The 16,202-nt window shown below is 41.7% G+C and overlaps 2 protein-coding genes across 3 annotated transcripts; both read right to left on the bottom strand.

The window, feature by feature from the left end:
* Window positions 1-28: 28 nt before the first annotated feature.
* usp49 (ubiquitin specific peptidase 49) lies at window positions 29-9,361 on the bottom strand. 2 transcript variants are annotated; one of them, XM_082138718.1, is made up of 7 exons: window positions 9,004-9,361; window positions 8,019-8,102; window positions 6,028-7,418; window positions 3,786-3,987; window positions 3,079-3,187; window positions 2,453-2,658; window positions 29-720 (listed from the first exon to the last, which is right to left on the bottom strand). In XM_082138718.1, exons 3-7 carry the CDS (start codon window positions 7,354-7,356, stop codon window positions 617-619), a joined length of 1,950 nt encoding a protein of 649 aa, XP_081994844.1. In that variant the 5' UTR covers window positions 7,357-7,418; window positions 8,019-8,102; window positions 9,004-9,361; the 3' UTR covers window positions 29-616. The 2 variants fall into 2 exon arrangements, with proteins under 2 accessions (XP_081994844.1, XP_081994845.1); XM_082138719.1 differs by lacking the exon at window positions 8,019-8,102.
* A 1,931-nt stretch (window positions 9,362-11,292) lies between these two features.
* med20 (mediator complex subunit 20) lies at window positions 11,293-15,931 on the bottom strand. The gene is made up of 4 exons (XM_082138776.1): window positions 15,722-15,931; window positions 14,590-14,735; window positions 14,241-14,494; window positions 11,293-11,842 (listed from the first exon to the last, which is right to left on the bottom strand). The coding sequence occupies exons 1-4, from the start codon at window positions 15,733-15,735 to the stop codon at window positions 11,618-11,620; spliced, it is 639 nt and encodes a 212-aa protein (XP_081994902.1). The 5' UTR covers window positions 15,736-15,931; the 3' UTR covers window positions 11,293-11,617.
* Window positions 15,932-16,202: the final 271 nt, after the last annotated feature.

Raw genomic sequence — 16,202 nt, 5'->3', positions numbered from 1 at the left:
GCGCATCAAATATAAAACAGACAGCATGTCAAGGATTCATGATTTTTTTCTTTATTCACTATCATCAGGAAGATCCCACAAGATCAATAAAGTTGATAACAGGTGCTCTCACAATACAGGACAAAGGTCAAGGGTCAGAGGTCAGCAGTCACACCCTTCCACTCAACACACACTCACACACATACATACACAACTAAAGACATTCAGCGTCATAAGATTGTTCAGTCATTTACCACTGATGTAAATGAAGAGGCTTTCTCTGTTTTCCTGATTTTCGTCCCAAATAGAAAGAGAGTAGAAAACAGTCGCAGTATCAAAGGTGAAGAATTCCTGATTCAGAGTGTTTGATGATCATATTGCTGTCGCATTTTTCTCTCCAGGATGATCCGTCTGTCTCTCTCTCCGACAGCAGAGGGACTTCAGTGTGTGTGTGTGTGTCCCTGCTGTTCTGGACCCTGCAGGTGAGTAGTTTGGTCCTGAATGCCCTGGGTAAAGTGTGACTGTGCCAGCAGAGACCAATCAATCTCTGAGTCTCACTGCTGATGTCAGGAACAGACCTCCAATGAGAGACAGGTATAGAGAGAAGAAAGAGAGACAGATAGAGAGACAGACAGGTTTAAGAGGAGCGTTGTGTGTAGAACAAGATGTAGGCCTGAGTGCTGCACACCTCCTCCACACTGCACACGTTCATCTCAGAGTCGTTACAGTGAACCCAGAAACCTGTAAGACAAACACACACAAAAAAAACGTTTTTTTTTATTTACTTCATCGGAATGGTATTAAACTTGGTAAAGGTTTTGTTTTTGTGTGAACAAAAAATCATGGACATGATTCGAACAGGTTGAATGGTGCTGTAAACAATGGTCACTCTTGTGCTCCTCGCGGTCAGAAATGACACATTGGAAATGAATGCGAGACGAAGTTCCTCTAGTGGAAGCGTTTGGTACTGCAGCCGAACAACATCTCACTGAACGCTCATTTTTAGAGATATCAAGCTCACATTTGGAACACAACTTTAGATATATGGCTTTTATTTTCTAGTAAAACTTGTTTTTGAAAATATAGATTTCATATAAAAAAATTAAATAGTATTTTGGTGCTTTTTTCATAACAATAAATGTAAGATTCTGTAACTTTTTTTAAGGTTCACTTTTTTAAACTTTGTCATTTTAAATTAGCCATGCATCGTCTTTAAAAAGAGATCAAACTTCAGTCTGTTGCTTTAAAGCATTCAAGATTTACCAGTTCAGGTCTATGCTCAAAACGTGAAGAAATGAATTATAAATACAGCGTAAATATAATGTAGTACCATAAAATCCCCATAAAATACAAAATAAAAAAAACATTATCAAACTAAAATATAGTACATTCCTTTCATTGAAATGAAAATTGGGTCATTTTTGACCGCCGCGTGAAGAGCACCAGAGGGTTACGGTACATTGACACACACCAACGAACGATAATAATCTTTTTATTCCAAGTGCGCGCTGCGGTTTCAATGTAGCGAAAATGGATTTACAATTGCTGTGAACAACACGTCATTGAACATGTTTTTGCTGTTCTTGTTGCATTTACACGTCATTTACCAGCAGATGTTCTCACCATGCTACGTTTCGAGCGCATCTGTGAAACCAGCTAGTCTAGTGTAATCCATCTAATCTAACAGTGAATTTAGCAGACGAAGTCAATAGTGGAATAAAACCAACGCCTAGTCAACATCTTTATATAAATATACAACTCCTTTTTCACTGCAACTTCAAAGGAAGCAATACAATGTTGTCGAAATTAGCGCTGGATACCTGAGGTAATTTTGTTACACTATTTGCTAGCCTGCATAATGATCTCGTTGTTAATACTTCATTTATTCCAAGGGTACGACCGATTACTTTCCACGTATAATTTTTGTTAACGTATCCTTGAAAAGGGGGTGGGTTTTTCTGGACCTCAGCGATTAACTTCTCCAGAATGTGTTCTGACATTTTAAATGCGCGAGCCCTTTATATTCGAGTGGATTCTGATTGGCTGTCAGTGTTTTATCATTCGACGGCTGGAATTCTGATTGGCTGTCAGCGTTTTATCGTTCGACGGCTGGAATTCTGATTGGCTGTCATGGTTTTATCATTCGACGGCTGGAATTCTGATTGGCTGTCAGTGTTTTATCGTTCGGCAGCAGGAAAAAATAGTTCTGAAAGTGATCCCAATGATATCGTTCCTCGTATTGCTATCGTTTTAGCTGTGGCGTGAACTCTGCTATTCTTTCATTTGGAGAACGATTTTTAGAACTATATCTTTATCGTTATCTTTATAGTTATCGTCCTGTGTGTGAACGGGCCTTCAGTCGGTAGGAGATGTGAAGAGTACGAGCTGCTTGCTTAAACCAAGAGTTGCATTCATACCAATGGTGAACAGTCCACATGAACCCCAGACTCGCTAGCCAAGAACCATGTCTCACCTCCTTCAGTGTTATAACAGTAGGCCGTGTAGTGCCCTGAGCCAAAGCCTTTCCCATGATGCATCACTACAGCAGAAAGGTCATAGGTGAAGGCTTCTCTCTGCGGCATCGGAGCGGCGTCCGAGCAACAGTATGGTTGAATATTCAGGACCTGATCAAAAGCCACGTGGACACCGATCTTCTCCCTGTGGTTCCGACCGGACCACCTGGAAACATGAGAACCGTTAGGAGGAAGTGGGTTCAAACCATTAAAGGGATAGGGAACCAATCAGAGTTATATAAAAAAAATGTCCTGGCTCTTCCAAGCTTTATAATGGCCATAAAAGTGGATAGATGCACTTTTATGATGGATAGATGCACTTTTATGATGGATAGATGCACTTTTATGATGATAGATGCACTTTTATGATGGATAGATGCACTTTTATGGACTTCATTTTATGGCCATTATAAAGCTTGGAAGAGCCAGGACATTTTTTTATATAACTCTTGATTGTGTTCGTCTGAAAGAAGAATGTCATATACACCTAAGATGGCATGAAGGAGAGTAAATCATGGGCTAATCAAACATTTTTGGGTGAACTATCCCTTTAACAAGGTGAAACATGGGAAGGGTTCTGACTGACCGGAAGCGTTTGAGGTGTAGCCGCAGAACCTGAGGTAAACGGCAGATGAGTAACTGCTTACAGGCCTCTGAAAGAGACAGGGGCTTATGGGACGATTTGCGGCGCTTTCCTGAAACGGGAAAGTTTGATGTTAAATGCATAAACAACTAGAAGGGAAAAACAATTCTTGAGATCAGTAAGAATGATGAAACTGAGTAATATTATTTGCGATATAAGTTTAATTTACCACAAAACCAGTCACAAGGGTTTTTTTTTTTAATTGAGATTTATACATCATCCGGAAGCTGAATAAATAAGCTTTCCATTAATGCATGCAGGATTGGACCATATTTGTCCGAGATACAACTATTTGAAAATTTGGAATCTGAGGGTGCTCAAAAAACAACAACAATCTAAACATTGAGAAAATCTCCTTTAAAGTTGCAAATTCACTCACAAAAATACATGTTTTATAAATTTACAGTAGGAAATTTAGAAAATATCTTCATGGAACATGATCTTTACTTAATATCCTAATGATTTTTGGCATTAAAGAAAAATGAATAATTTTGACCCATATGTATTGTTGGCTATTGCCACAGATATACCTGTGCGACTCGAGACTGGGTTTGTGGTCCAGGGTCACATTTGTACAAAATTGTATTGTATTGCTGTTAATGGTTCACTGTTTATGTAAAGCTTAATAAAGAATTCAAGATGTTACGTACTGTTGCAGAAGTTGCAGGCGTAAATGCAACCCTCCAAAGCTTCGGTCTCCGTGAACTTGGCGAGCATCTCGGACAGGGAGCAGCTCCGTTGACACGCGGCGCTAGGCTTCTCCATGCGGTGGTATCGCTCCGGGAACTCCAGAGACAGATCCCAGAACGGCTCCACCGTGTTTGACTTGCGCTTGCAGGACAGACACGTTACCTGCAGTTTAGAAACAGGGATTATAGCAGGCAAATCCAGTAATTCACCCAGCAATTTAGTCCTACATGCATTATTCGATTATTTCTAGTGGCACTAGAAATTTTCTAGGGTTTGGGAATCAAAAATCGATTGTTATAAAATTCAATTTCAATTCCTCTTATCGATTACTTTGTGAGCATTTCAACTAGGGATGTCCCGATCCGATCACGTGATCGGAAATCGGGCCCGATCACGTGTTTTCAGACTCGATCGGAATCGGACTTTACCTCCTGATCAGGATTCGGATATATATGTATATATATTCTCATTATTTGAACACATCTATAGTTATGCGGTGCCACAGAGTTACGCCGGTTTCACACTGCACGCGAGCAGAGCGTAAGCAGCGCAGGAGCAGTGCGTATATGGTGAGCAGGAGCAGGACACGCGCGTTTTGCTTTCACACTGGCGGCGTTTGTCACGCGGGTTGTGTACAGACAGAGTACTCTATAATGGATAAGTTGGCATTGCTTTATTTCGTTTTCAAATACATTTAAGAGAAAAGACTTGTCAAGAAGCTTATTTTATTAATAATTTCATTTATATAACTTTTGGTTCATCTTTGTTTTTATTGTTCTGGCAACAAGTTTGTTTTTGGACATTTGTTTTCTTTTTAAATTGCTGTTGGTCATTTGATTGACTGTTTAAAACACAATAGATATCATCAATGCACTTTTTGGATAAAACTGCGGTGTATTTTGGCCATGATCAATGCATTGTCACTTTAATTCAGCGTAAGCGGCGCGCCGAAACGATCGCGGCACTGCTGCTCTGCTCTGCTACGCACTGCCGCGCCACCTCTGCGTGCGGTGTGAATGCTCTAATCTGTTAATATGGGCAGCGAAAAAAATACGCGCTGTACGCTCTGCTGACGCGTGCAGTGTGAAACCGGCGTAAGAGTTAGGAGTGCAGTTCCTAAAAGCACATTACTGGCTTTGCAAACACTGTAGCACTTTTATTTTTTATTTGTTTACATGCCTGCCGGGTATTTTAAGTTGAGGTGCTATTTGTTTATATATTAGACTTTTTTTATATTTACTGTTGCACTAAAGTCCAAAAGTGAAGAATTTATGTTATTTATTACTTGATTGTTCAAGCTATCTCACAGAAGTGCTCTGTTTGTTAACAGAGTTGTTGAATGTTAAAATAAGGTGAATTAAATAAAAAATAAGGAACATCCTGGATCTGTTTTTTCGCTCTTCTTTATTCTTTTTTTATGTATTATAGAAGTATCGGATCGGGACTCGGTATCGGTAGATACTCAAAATCAAATGACTCGGACTCGGGGGCAAAAAAACCTGATCGGGACATCCCTAATTTCAACATGACTTTAAACCATTCAAGCTCAAAAGACTCTCTTCAACTGTGTATCATTATATTGGATCAGTGCAGATCTTAAAGTGACAGTAGCCTAATATTCCTGCTCTATAATAACACTAATATTCCCGCTCTATAATAACACTAATATTCCCGCTCTATAATAACACTAATATTCCCGCTCTATAATAACACTAATCAAACAACAAAAGACAGAGAAAAGTCACTCATTCTTCACTGAATAACTTTTATACTGAATCCTTCCATATTTACGGAATAAATATGTTTGTATTGTATATTTTATTGATAAAGTACAGTGTTACTTTACACTTGATTACAGTTTCTGAATACCCGAAAATCGTAAAACTCTGTTTATTTCAGTCGTATCTGTGTTCAGTTGTGTCTATTAGTTGCGATCACTAATTTTTTATTTGTTCTTTTTTAATCACTGAGTGTTTATTGTCTTTAATAATGCCTGAAGTGTATATTAGTTCTGCTAGTTGTTCTTCTATGGTGTTTTTAAACCACAGGCAAACGCTCCTTGTGTAAGTGTTCTTTATCCTGATGATTTCTGTTCATGATATCTAAGTTCGTTTTTTGTAACCTTACTGAAATCAAAATGAGGAAAATCGATAAGAATCGAAGTTGGAATCAGAATCGTTAAGATTCAGACTCTAACGTCACCTGGCTGAGCAGCTGTCCGTGGAAGATCGTGTTGAGCACTTTGAGGACTTGTTTGGACAGTTTCCGCTGCGTGATCGGGATCAAGAAGTGTTTCTTGGGTCCGTCCGACTCCAGTTCCTGCTGGACTTTATCCAGAAGCTCGCACAAGAACTCTTGCGCGTCCTGCTGGTCATATCCGCGAAACGCTGGAATCAGGTTCCACACGGAATGTAGCATAGCGAACGGAGACACTAGCGACCACCGACCCGACCACATGACCCGGAAGAGCGTGTGCAATTCGTGACACAACGACATCTTCTGCCGAGACGAGGACCGCGGCTCTTTCGGTTGCACCAGTTCTGCCGAACTCAAACTGGGCGGGACTAGCGTAGCGAGGGTCCTGGCTCCACCCCCCACACCCTGTGATTGGTTAGTCTTAGCGAGGAGCTCCTCGGTCTCGCACAAGTCCAGCGTGAGGAAACACTCCCGAAACTTCTGCAAGTGGCTCAAAACCTGAAGGATGGAGTTCATGTAGCACGTGTTCCCAAGATTGCGAAGTCCAGTGACCCCCGGTGCTAGTTTCCTGCGCCGCGCCGACTGCGACGCGTGATATCGGCGTAAACGACCCGTCTTACGCGAAAGAGTCTTGCCGGACAGCGACAAAAGCGACTGTTTGGGAGCCGAAGGCAGTCGTTCCGGAGGATCGCGGAACTTTCGAGGGATGAGGGCGAGCGTCGTACGGGGAGCCTGTGTTAGCAACCGCGCGCTTTTCCTTGGTGGGACGTTCGCTAGCTCTCCCATTAACCGTTTCTTGACTTCCCTGCGTTGTCGTCGCTTCTCCTCGCGCTCTTGCTCCTGCTTTTCCTCACGCTCCCTCTCTTCTTCTTGCTGCCGGTTTCTCCAGCGGCGTAACGCACTTTGTAGGAGGGTTTTCCGTCGGTGCCACAACGCCGTCCGCGCAGACGTACGCGACACATTAACATCACACGCTCTAAACCCGCCGTCGGATGTTGACGAACGCAGGGAACGCTGGCCAGGGATTCGGACGGTTGATAGGGCCCCGCGGAGAAGCTTCAAGTCGCCCTCGACGTTATCGTTCAACACGTAGTCGCCACACGCGAAACAGAAGACGGCTAGCTCGCGTACGTCCATGGCTAGCGGGTGCTGCGTCTGCTGGAAGTGGCTCAGGGAGTGTTCTTCCATGTAGCGACCGCACGCCACATGAGTGCACTTCAGACACGCCCACACCGACTCCGTGGTGCCGCAGTCCACGCAGCGCCACATCTGCGGGTTCAGGATCGAGTGGCCGTGGCCCAAACGGAACCGCGCCACATGCTTACAGCGATCCATGTCTCCCAACGCGCATGAGCATTAGCAGTCAGGAACCACACGCCATGATGACCGCGCTCATCCTGAAGATAACAGGGAGAGAGACGTTGCTTACAAGTTGCTCACAAACACAGATTATTTCAAATAAGTAATTCATTGATCCACTTCAAATGTTGACTACTGTAGTGTTTAAGCACATTCCTCACATTCTTAAATATCTTACATTGGGTGTCTTCGACCTCTTGTGGAAAAATAATAATATAAGATGATATTTCATGACTCTAGATGGCCTTATAGCTCTATATGGAGCAAATGAGCTGTTCCTCTGGGTCCTAAAGTCAGTTTCTCTTCAGTATTCATTCAGATACACATGTAGATATTATATAAATACATTTTTGGTAAAGTTTTAGCATTTTTAGTTTGAATCTTGAGCATTTTTAGGTTTTTCTTATGTGTACTGAAGCATTCCTCGCATTCCATTCATTCCTAAGGGGGTCAAATTGACCCGGATTTGTTACTTTTTTAAATTTCAACCACAAAACTCAAATCCATTAAATGTTTTTGTGTATTCGTGGTTCAAGTGCGACAAAAGTCCTGGGGTCTTGAACCCCTCTGATAAAAAAAATAAAAAAAAAGGATGAGGGAAAGCAAAATTGTCCATAAAATAGTTTTAACGGACTCACTGTGAGAAAGGGTGAGCTTCAGCATCAGAGCGCACATGTCCTGCTGCCGTACAGTTTACAGGACTTCATAATGCCCAACAAACACTGCGGACGAGAAACACACTTTATTTACACCCAAAACTTCAACATTCAATAGTGAAATCAGTGCCATCAAACGGTTTAGTCCTGATCTGAGCAACATCATAGTACCAGAATCTGTTCCTATAAGGGGAGTGAACTGGTTTTTAAAGTGTGTATAGCGAACAGGGAACGTTTTCAGAACTTGAGCTAACGTTCTCTCAACGTTATTCCAGTAACATTAATAGAACATCCGTTCAAAGTTATCTGCTCTTTAATAATGTTCTCAAAACGTTAGCACAGAAGCATTATTTATACATCGTGGAACGTTTTTTGAGAACTTTAGCTAACGTTCTCTCAACGTAATGAACAACGTTCTTCCAGTAACATTAATAGAACGTTTGTTCAAAGTTATCTTGTCTTTAATAATGTTCTCAAAATATTAGCACATATATTAGCGTTTTTTCCCCCTAAAACGTTCGTCTAACGTTTTTTTTTTTAAATGTTACTACTTGTTTCAGAACGTTCAGAACATTCTAAAGTAACGTTCCATAATGTTTGAAGAATGATACAATGGAATGTTCGCATAACAGAAAAGAACGTTAAGACATAAAAAATAATGTTTTGAATGTTCAGAGATATTTTCATAACTTAATATTTTTGTTAGCTTGGTGTTTGTCGTACATTACATTTGATAAAGTGTGTGTGTGTATTTGAAAGTGTGCAGTCGTGTTTGTATACAAGACTGAGTGTTTAGTATTTGTGCACGTTATGTGTTTGTCACACAATGTTGTGTGCGTAGATGAATGCATGTGATATACGTGTGTTATTGTGTTATGAGTGTGTGTGTCTGTCTCTGTTGTTTGAATGTTTGTGTATGAGCGTGTGTGTGTGTGTGTTTGTGTGCTAACCCGCTAGCGCTACTTACAGAACAAAAGACGCTCCACCGGGAGACACGCGGAATCTTCGGTATCGGCGGATCCGGGAGGTTCCGGTACCGGGGCTCGATCGGTGTGTGTGTGTTTATACCGGCGCGAGAGATCTGTTACTTTAAATCCGTTGAACAAAAACCAGTTCAAGAGCCGCAGCTACAGAATAAACTCACACCGAAAACCCCCGATCAGCTTTTAATCGGCTCTAACGCGCGAGTCCTCCACGAAACAGCCGGTAAATGTGTTTTTGAAGAGTAAAATTACGTTTAATATTAGCGGGTTTTTTTTTTTACACTCTCTTTCGACTGTTATTTACCGCCATTATCCGCACGCGCGAGCTGTCACCATTTTCGCCTCAACCGAACTGCCCAGCGCTGGCGTCACTGCGCTCTGATTGGCTGAGGAGCGATCAATCATGTAACTACCTTGTTCTGATTGGTCGAGATCGCGAAAGTTGGCGCATTTAAGCCAGTTTTAAGCCGGCTTTTCATGCGGTTGTTGAGACGTCCGTCAGGTTTTAAAGCTCCAGAGGCGGAGTCAAATGAACAGATTAACCTCAGAACATGATGTGATTTATTTTGCATTTAGATTTTATATGCAATAAGTGCATATATACTTAATACACTGATTATATGCGAAAGATTGGGACTAACTGCAAACAAAGGCAACATGTGGACTTTACAGTTAAAGTAACATACACGTTTCTGCAATGAGGCTTTACTGGCTACCCAGCATGCTTTGCGACTGTAGTTAAATCAGATCGAGCCTAGAGTTTGAACTGGCTGAGATTGAAAAATTCAGTGAAATGGATTTTAGGGTATTTATGGTCATTTTATAGTTTACATTTCACGGTAATATCGCATGTTGCGTAGTGTTGGCATGTCTGATATTGTGTTATGGCAAGATTCGTGTTTAGTAATAAAATCTATCTTAACAAGAATATCCAGTTACACTTCATTTTAAGGTGTCATTGTTACAGTGTAATTATATATTGAAGTACTGAGTGATATTAATGAACTACATGTACTTACTATAGGGTTAGGGTAGGATTAGGGTTTGGTTGAGGGTTAGTTGCATGTAATTATGCATAATTTACTGTTATTACTATGGTAAGTACATGTAACATATGTAACAAGGACACTGTCAAATAAAGTGTTACAGAATATTCTTGGTTTGTCTCATAAAAAAGGCTTCAAAAATACTATGTAGCCTATAAACTTCATACATGTCCTGTCAAGTGTTGAGCCATGCTAATTTTAAGCTCGTATTTTATATAAGGCTGACTGCATGTGAATTGGAATTTATCCCGTGTGTTTTGCTCATGCATATTCAAATAAATTAGAATTTACTAGCCAATTATCTGTGCCTTCATCTGTTCTGCATTTGTTATGCAAATGTAGTATTTCTGTTCAAACATCAAAGCTGACATTCTTCAAGCAAAATCATTATTTAAAACTAAATCTGACCAAATCTAAGGTGTTTTTTTTGTTTGTTTTGGCGAGTTTGTACAATAACCTTTAGCAATTGAATCTCTTAATCAATTGAACAAATTGTTTTACAAAACCAGAACCAGTTTCAACATGCCCAATGATGGCTTTTACAAGACAAAAGGCAAATGTTTTCATTAAAGTGGAATAATTTAAAGGGAAATCTTCAACTTATTACTTACCAATAAGGAAGTGTGTATAATTTGTGTGGTTTTATTAATGTGTATTGCTTGTTTTGTGTGTTTATAAGAGGGGTTGGCTAATCAGGCCATAAATATCACTCTCTTTGTTTAGTGGCAAATCACTTTTATGACGTAACAAACCCTTGTTTGCTGAAATCACATGACTTTTGATACACCCTCTGAAGTACTGATTCAAAACCAAATTTAGCGATTCTACCAGAACATTGATTTTAATTAGTGCTGGGCAACGATTAAAAAATCGCATACGAAAAGAAGTTTGTGTTTACATAATATGTGTCTGTACTGTGTATAATTATTTTGTATATTTATATAAATACACACACATGCATTAATATATTTAAGAAAAATGTGTTATGTACAAAATATTTATATTTATATTAATGCTGGGCAACAATTAATCGCATCCAAAATAAAACTGTGTTTACATAATATATGTGTATAATTATTTTGTATATATAAATACAAATGTGTGTGTATTTATATATACAAAATTATGCACAGTACACAAACCTTATGTAAACACAAAACTTTATTTTTGATGTGATTAATCACGATTAATCGTTGCACAGCACTCATTTTAATACAATGATTGCAATTCAAAGTAAACTGTTTATTTTACAAATTCCAATGTACACATAAAAATTAAGCATCCACAACTAAAATAATACAAACACAAACGAAACGAGAAATGTTCTCATCATGTTCTCTCAGGAGTGTCTGTATCTCTCAAACAGCCAGTGATCCAGACACTCGTTGTCTTGCGTCGAGGTGAAGATTATCGCAGGTTTCAGCGTCGAGGTGAAGATTATCGCAGGTTTCAGCGTCGAGGTGAAGATCATGGCAGGTTTCAGCGTCGAGGTGAAGATTATCGCAGGTTTCAGCGTCGAGGTGAAGATCATGGCAGGTTTCATGACACGTGTTCACCGTACGCCACTGCCGGGTAGCACCTGCTGTTTGCGGACTCTGCTGAAGAGCTCCAGGTACTGGCTCATGGTGTCCATGCAGTCCACCGGCACGCTCAGACCCTCGGGTTTACTGGTGAACACCGTCGGCAGCTCGGGAGTGTTGGAGCCCAGGAAACTCTGCATGAACTCCTTCATGAGGTTCCAGCAGTCTCCGGGGATCACACACGAACAATACTCCACCTTCAGACAAACACAACACATATTACTGGACATTAGCATGCGTTTCTGCTTCGGATTAATCAGAAAAGACAACAGGTTTTATTCACAGCTTGACAGACATTAAGCATAGCGTCAGTTCTGGCAGGTCACGTTAGTCAAGCTTGCATCAGCTGATCCTCTACCTGTAGGAATACGACTCCTATCACTGTATTCAGGAGTACCTCTCGTTTCTCAGGAGCTGATTACCCTCCTCCCTCCCCAGCTCCACCTCTCGTTTCTCAGGAGCTGATTACCCTCCTCCACCCCCAGCTCCACCTCTCGTTTCTCAGGAGCTGATTACCCTCCTCCCTCCCCAACTCCGCCTCTCGTTTCTCAGGAGCTAATTACCCTCCTCCCTCCCCAGCTCCGCCTCTCGTTTCTCAGGAGCTGATTACCCTCCTCCCTCCCCAGTCCCACCTCTCGTTTCTCAGGAGCTGATTACCCTCCTCCCTCCCCAGCTCCACCTCTCGTTTCTCAGGAGCTGATTACCCTCTTCCATCCCCAGCTCCGCCTCTCGTTTCTCAGGAGCTGATTACCCTCCTCCCTCCCCAGCTCCGCCTCTCGTTTCTCAGGAGCTGATTACCCTCCTCCCTCCCCAGCTCTGCCTCTCGTTTCTCAGGAGCTGATTACCCTCCTCCCTCCCCAGCTCCACCTCGTTTCTCAGGAGCTGATTACCCTCCTCCCTCCCCAGCTGATTACCCTCCTCCCTCCCCAGCTCCACCTCTCGTTTCTCAGGAGCTGATTACCCTCCTCAATCCCCAGCTCCACCTCTCGTTTCTCAGGAGCTGATTACCCTCCTCCATCCCCAGCTCCACCTCTCGTTTCTCAGGAGCTGATTACCCTCCTCCCTCCCCAGCTCCACCTCTCGTTTCTCAGGAGCTGATTACCCTCCTGCCTCCCTCCCCAGCTCCACCTCTCATTTCTTAGGAGCTAATTACCCTCCTCCCTCCCCAGCTCCACCTCTCATTTCTCAGGAGCTGATTACCCTCCTCCATCCCCAGCTCCACCTCTCGTTTCTCAGGAGCTGATTACCCTCCTCCCTCCCAGCTCCACCTCTCGTTTCTCAGGAGCTGATTACCCTCCTCCCTCCCCAGCTCCACCTCTCGTTTCTCAGGAGCTGATTACCCTCCTCCATCCCCAGCTCCACCTCTCGTTTCTCAGGAGCTGATTACCCTCCTCCCTCCCCAGCTCCACCTCTCGTTTCTCAGGAGCTGATTACCCTCCTCCCTCCCCAGCTCCGCCTCTCGTTTCTCAGGAGCTGATTACCCTCCTCCCTCCCCAGCTCCGCCTCTCGTTTCTCAGGAGCTGATTACCCTCCTCCCTCCCCAGCTCCGCCTCTCGTTTCTCAGGAGCTGATTACCCTCCTCCCTCCCCAGCTCCGCCTCTCGTTTCTCAGGAGCTGATTACCCTCCTCCCTCCCCAGCTCCACTTCTCGTTTCTCAGGAGCTGATTACCCTCCTCCCTCCCCAGCTCCGCCTCTCGTTTCTCAGGAGCTGATTACCCTCCTCCCTCCCCAGCTCCGCCTCTCGTTTCTCAGGAGCTGATTACCCTCCTCCCTCCCCAGCTCCGCCTCTCGTTTCTCAGGAGCTGATTACCCTCCTCCCTCCCCAGCTCCACCTCTCGTTTCTCAGGAGCTGATTACCCTCCTCCATCCCCAGCTCCACCTCTCGTTTCTCAGGAGCTGATTACCCTCCTCCCTCCCCAGCTCCGCCTCTCGTTTCTCAGGAGCTGATTACCCTCCTCCCTCCCCAGCTCCGCCTCTCGTTTCTCAGGAGCTGATTACCCTCCTCCCTCCCCTGCTCCGCCTCTCGTTTCTCAGGAGCTGAATTCGTACACATCATTGTACGATAACGCAAAGTTTCCTCCAAAGTTTCACAGCTCGAGCTTTAAGGTGGCATTTCTGAATTCTTACTCGCTGTATTTGATTAAATATCTATGTATTCAATTAAATTTTAACACAAAGTCTAAGCTATCCTGTCGCTGATCAAGTTCCTCTCCAGCGGGTGTAGGTAGGTCTCAGAGTAATAGCGTGACTGTTTTTAATCATTTTGCGAATTAATTGATTACATTTATTTAGTTGAAACTTTTTTTTTAGGATGGTAAAAAAAATTCCCCCAAAATGTGCTGCTTCCAGCAATGTCTTTTTTTGGGGGCATATTTTTTTATTTGTTCCTACGTGTTTTTTTCCTCATAAGTTTGAAATAAACGTTAGTACGACAGTTCGCGTGTCAATTTCATGCGTCCGCACACTTTTGGCGTACGTTTGTTTTCAGTTGTTTCTACATTTTTCCATAAATTTGAAATAAACGTTAGTTTGTGTGTCAAACTCATGCGTCAGCACACACTTAGTGAATGAGAGCCACTGAACGCGTAAACAAACCTCGACTGAAATGCCTCTAGCGCTGGAGCTCATGGCGACGGTGCCGATCTTCACCAGGAAGTCGCAGTAGCGATAACGGCAACCGCGACTCTCCACTTTATGGCCTTTAGCGTTCTGGAAGTGACTCTTGAGTTTCACCATCAGGACGTCAAAGTTGGCGTCAGCGCTGAGACCCGGTCCGCCCTCGAACAGAGCCATGCAGCTCAGCGGCGTCTCCGAGTTATGCATCACGTACAACAGCTTACTCGGCTGCCCTGAGAGAGAGAGAGAGAGAGAGAGAGAGGGTGATATACATGTCCTCATGGTGATATACAGGGTGGTTTCCATGGTAACGGTGTGAGCCGGTTACCGGTGGCGTTTCCCGTGGCGTGGTATGTCTCGCAGTCGACCCAGAAGTTCCCCTGTTTAACGGCTCCTAGTTGCTCCAGCTTCTTATGCAGAATATCGACCGTCTGCTGAACGCTCTTGCCCTCGGACACGGGCACCTGACACACACTGACACACACACATCCTTCATATCAGCAAACACACTATACATTCATATTATTTGCCAGATTTGTTTTTCATACACTACCAGTCAAAAGTTTTTTATGTTTTTAAAATAAGTCTCTTCTGCTCACCAAGGCTGCATTTATTTGATTAAAAATACAACAACATCAAAAAACAGTAATACTGTGAAATATTATTACAATGTAAAACAGCTGTTTTCTATTTTATTATATTTTAAAATGTAACCTATTCCTGTGATCAAAGCTGAATTTTCAGCATCAAATCTTCTTAATTTCAGGATTCTTTGATGAATAGAAAGTTCAGAAGAACAGCATTAATCTGAAATATAATCTTTGTTACATGAAACGCTACCGTTCAAAAGTTTGGGGTCAGTAAGATTTCTTATTTTATTTTTTGGGGGAAAGAAATAAAAGAAATCAATACTTTTATTCATCAAGGATGAATTCAATTGCCCAAAAGATTATATTTCAGATAAATGCTGTTCTTCTGAACTTTCTATTCATCAAATAATCCTGAAAAAAAAAAAAAAATTACTGTTTTCAACATTGATAATAATCTCAAATGTTTGTTGAGCATCAAATCATCTTATTATAATAATAAATTACACTTTACTATATATTCACAAACAGATTATTTACATTGTCATCATAATATTTCACAATATTACTGTTTTATTTATTATATATATATATATTTTTTATCAGATAAATGCAGCCTTGGTGAGCAGAAGAGACTTCTTATAAAAACATTAAAAATCTGACTGATCCAAAACTTTTGAGCTGCAGTGTATATACTAAACAAACGGAAGATATGAAATATAAACAAACGAGATATTGAAGAGCTTTGTTTCTTTCCAAATAATAATATAATATTCCTATATAATAACAGTTTTATAAGAACCAGAGTACTCTAAACGACAGGTAAAAACTAAATTTATTAAACAATAATATGAAAACAAAAATGTTTCTCACCACGTTACACCCATTTCTTTGCCGCAAAATTCCGCGAGCCCGTATTTACTTCCGGATCAATCCGGCTTTCGCGAATAACACAAAATCAGTTAAAAGTGGGGGATTTTTAATCGGACAGTACATAAATATCCGTGATTATCTCTATATATATCAATAAATTGATCGCAAATGCACCGAAACGTCGATTGAGAGCAGCACAGATCACGTGACCGGAAGTAAACAGTGTAAATCAGCGCTGGTCTGAGATCAGCTGTTATGAGTGAACGAGATTATATTTTCTTTTCTTTATTTCAGAAAGGACATAACAAAATAAGACACTTCCATTGAGACTAACACAGAGTTTGAATTTAAGAAGGAAAAATAAATAAACAATTTAAATAATAAAAAGAGGAGCAAGGATGAAGACATACTGGTAGCCGATCAAAGCAAAATATACTAAATATTAAATATTTTGACAGAGAGAAGCATAGAGTTTCAGACT

Source organism: Leuciscus leuciscus (genome assembly GCF_965113295.1).
Source record: "Leuciscus leuciscus genome assembly, chromosome: 15".
NCBI classification, from domain to species: domain Eukaryota; kingdom Metazoa; phylum Chordata; class Actinopteri; order Cypriniformes; family Leuciscidae; genus Leuciscus; species Leuciscus leuciscus.
This window is presented reverse-complemented; position numbering and strand designations above follow the sequence as displayed.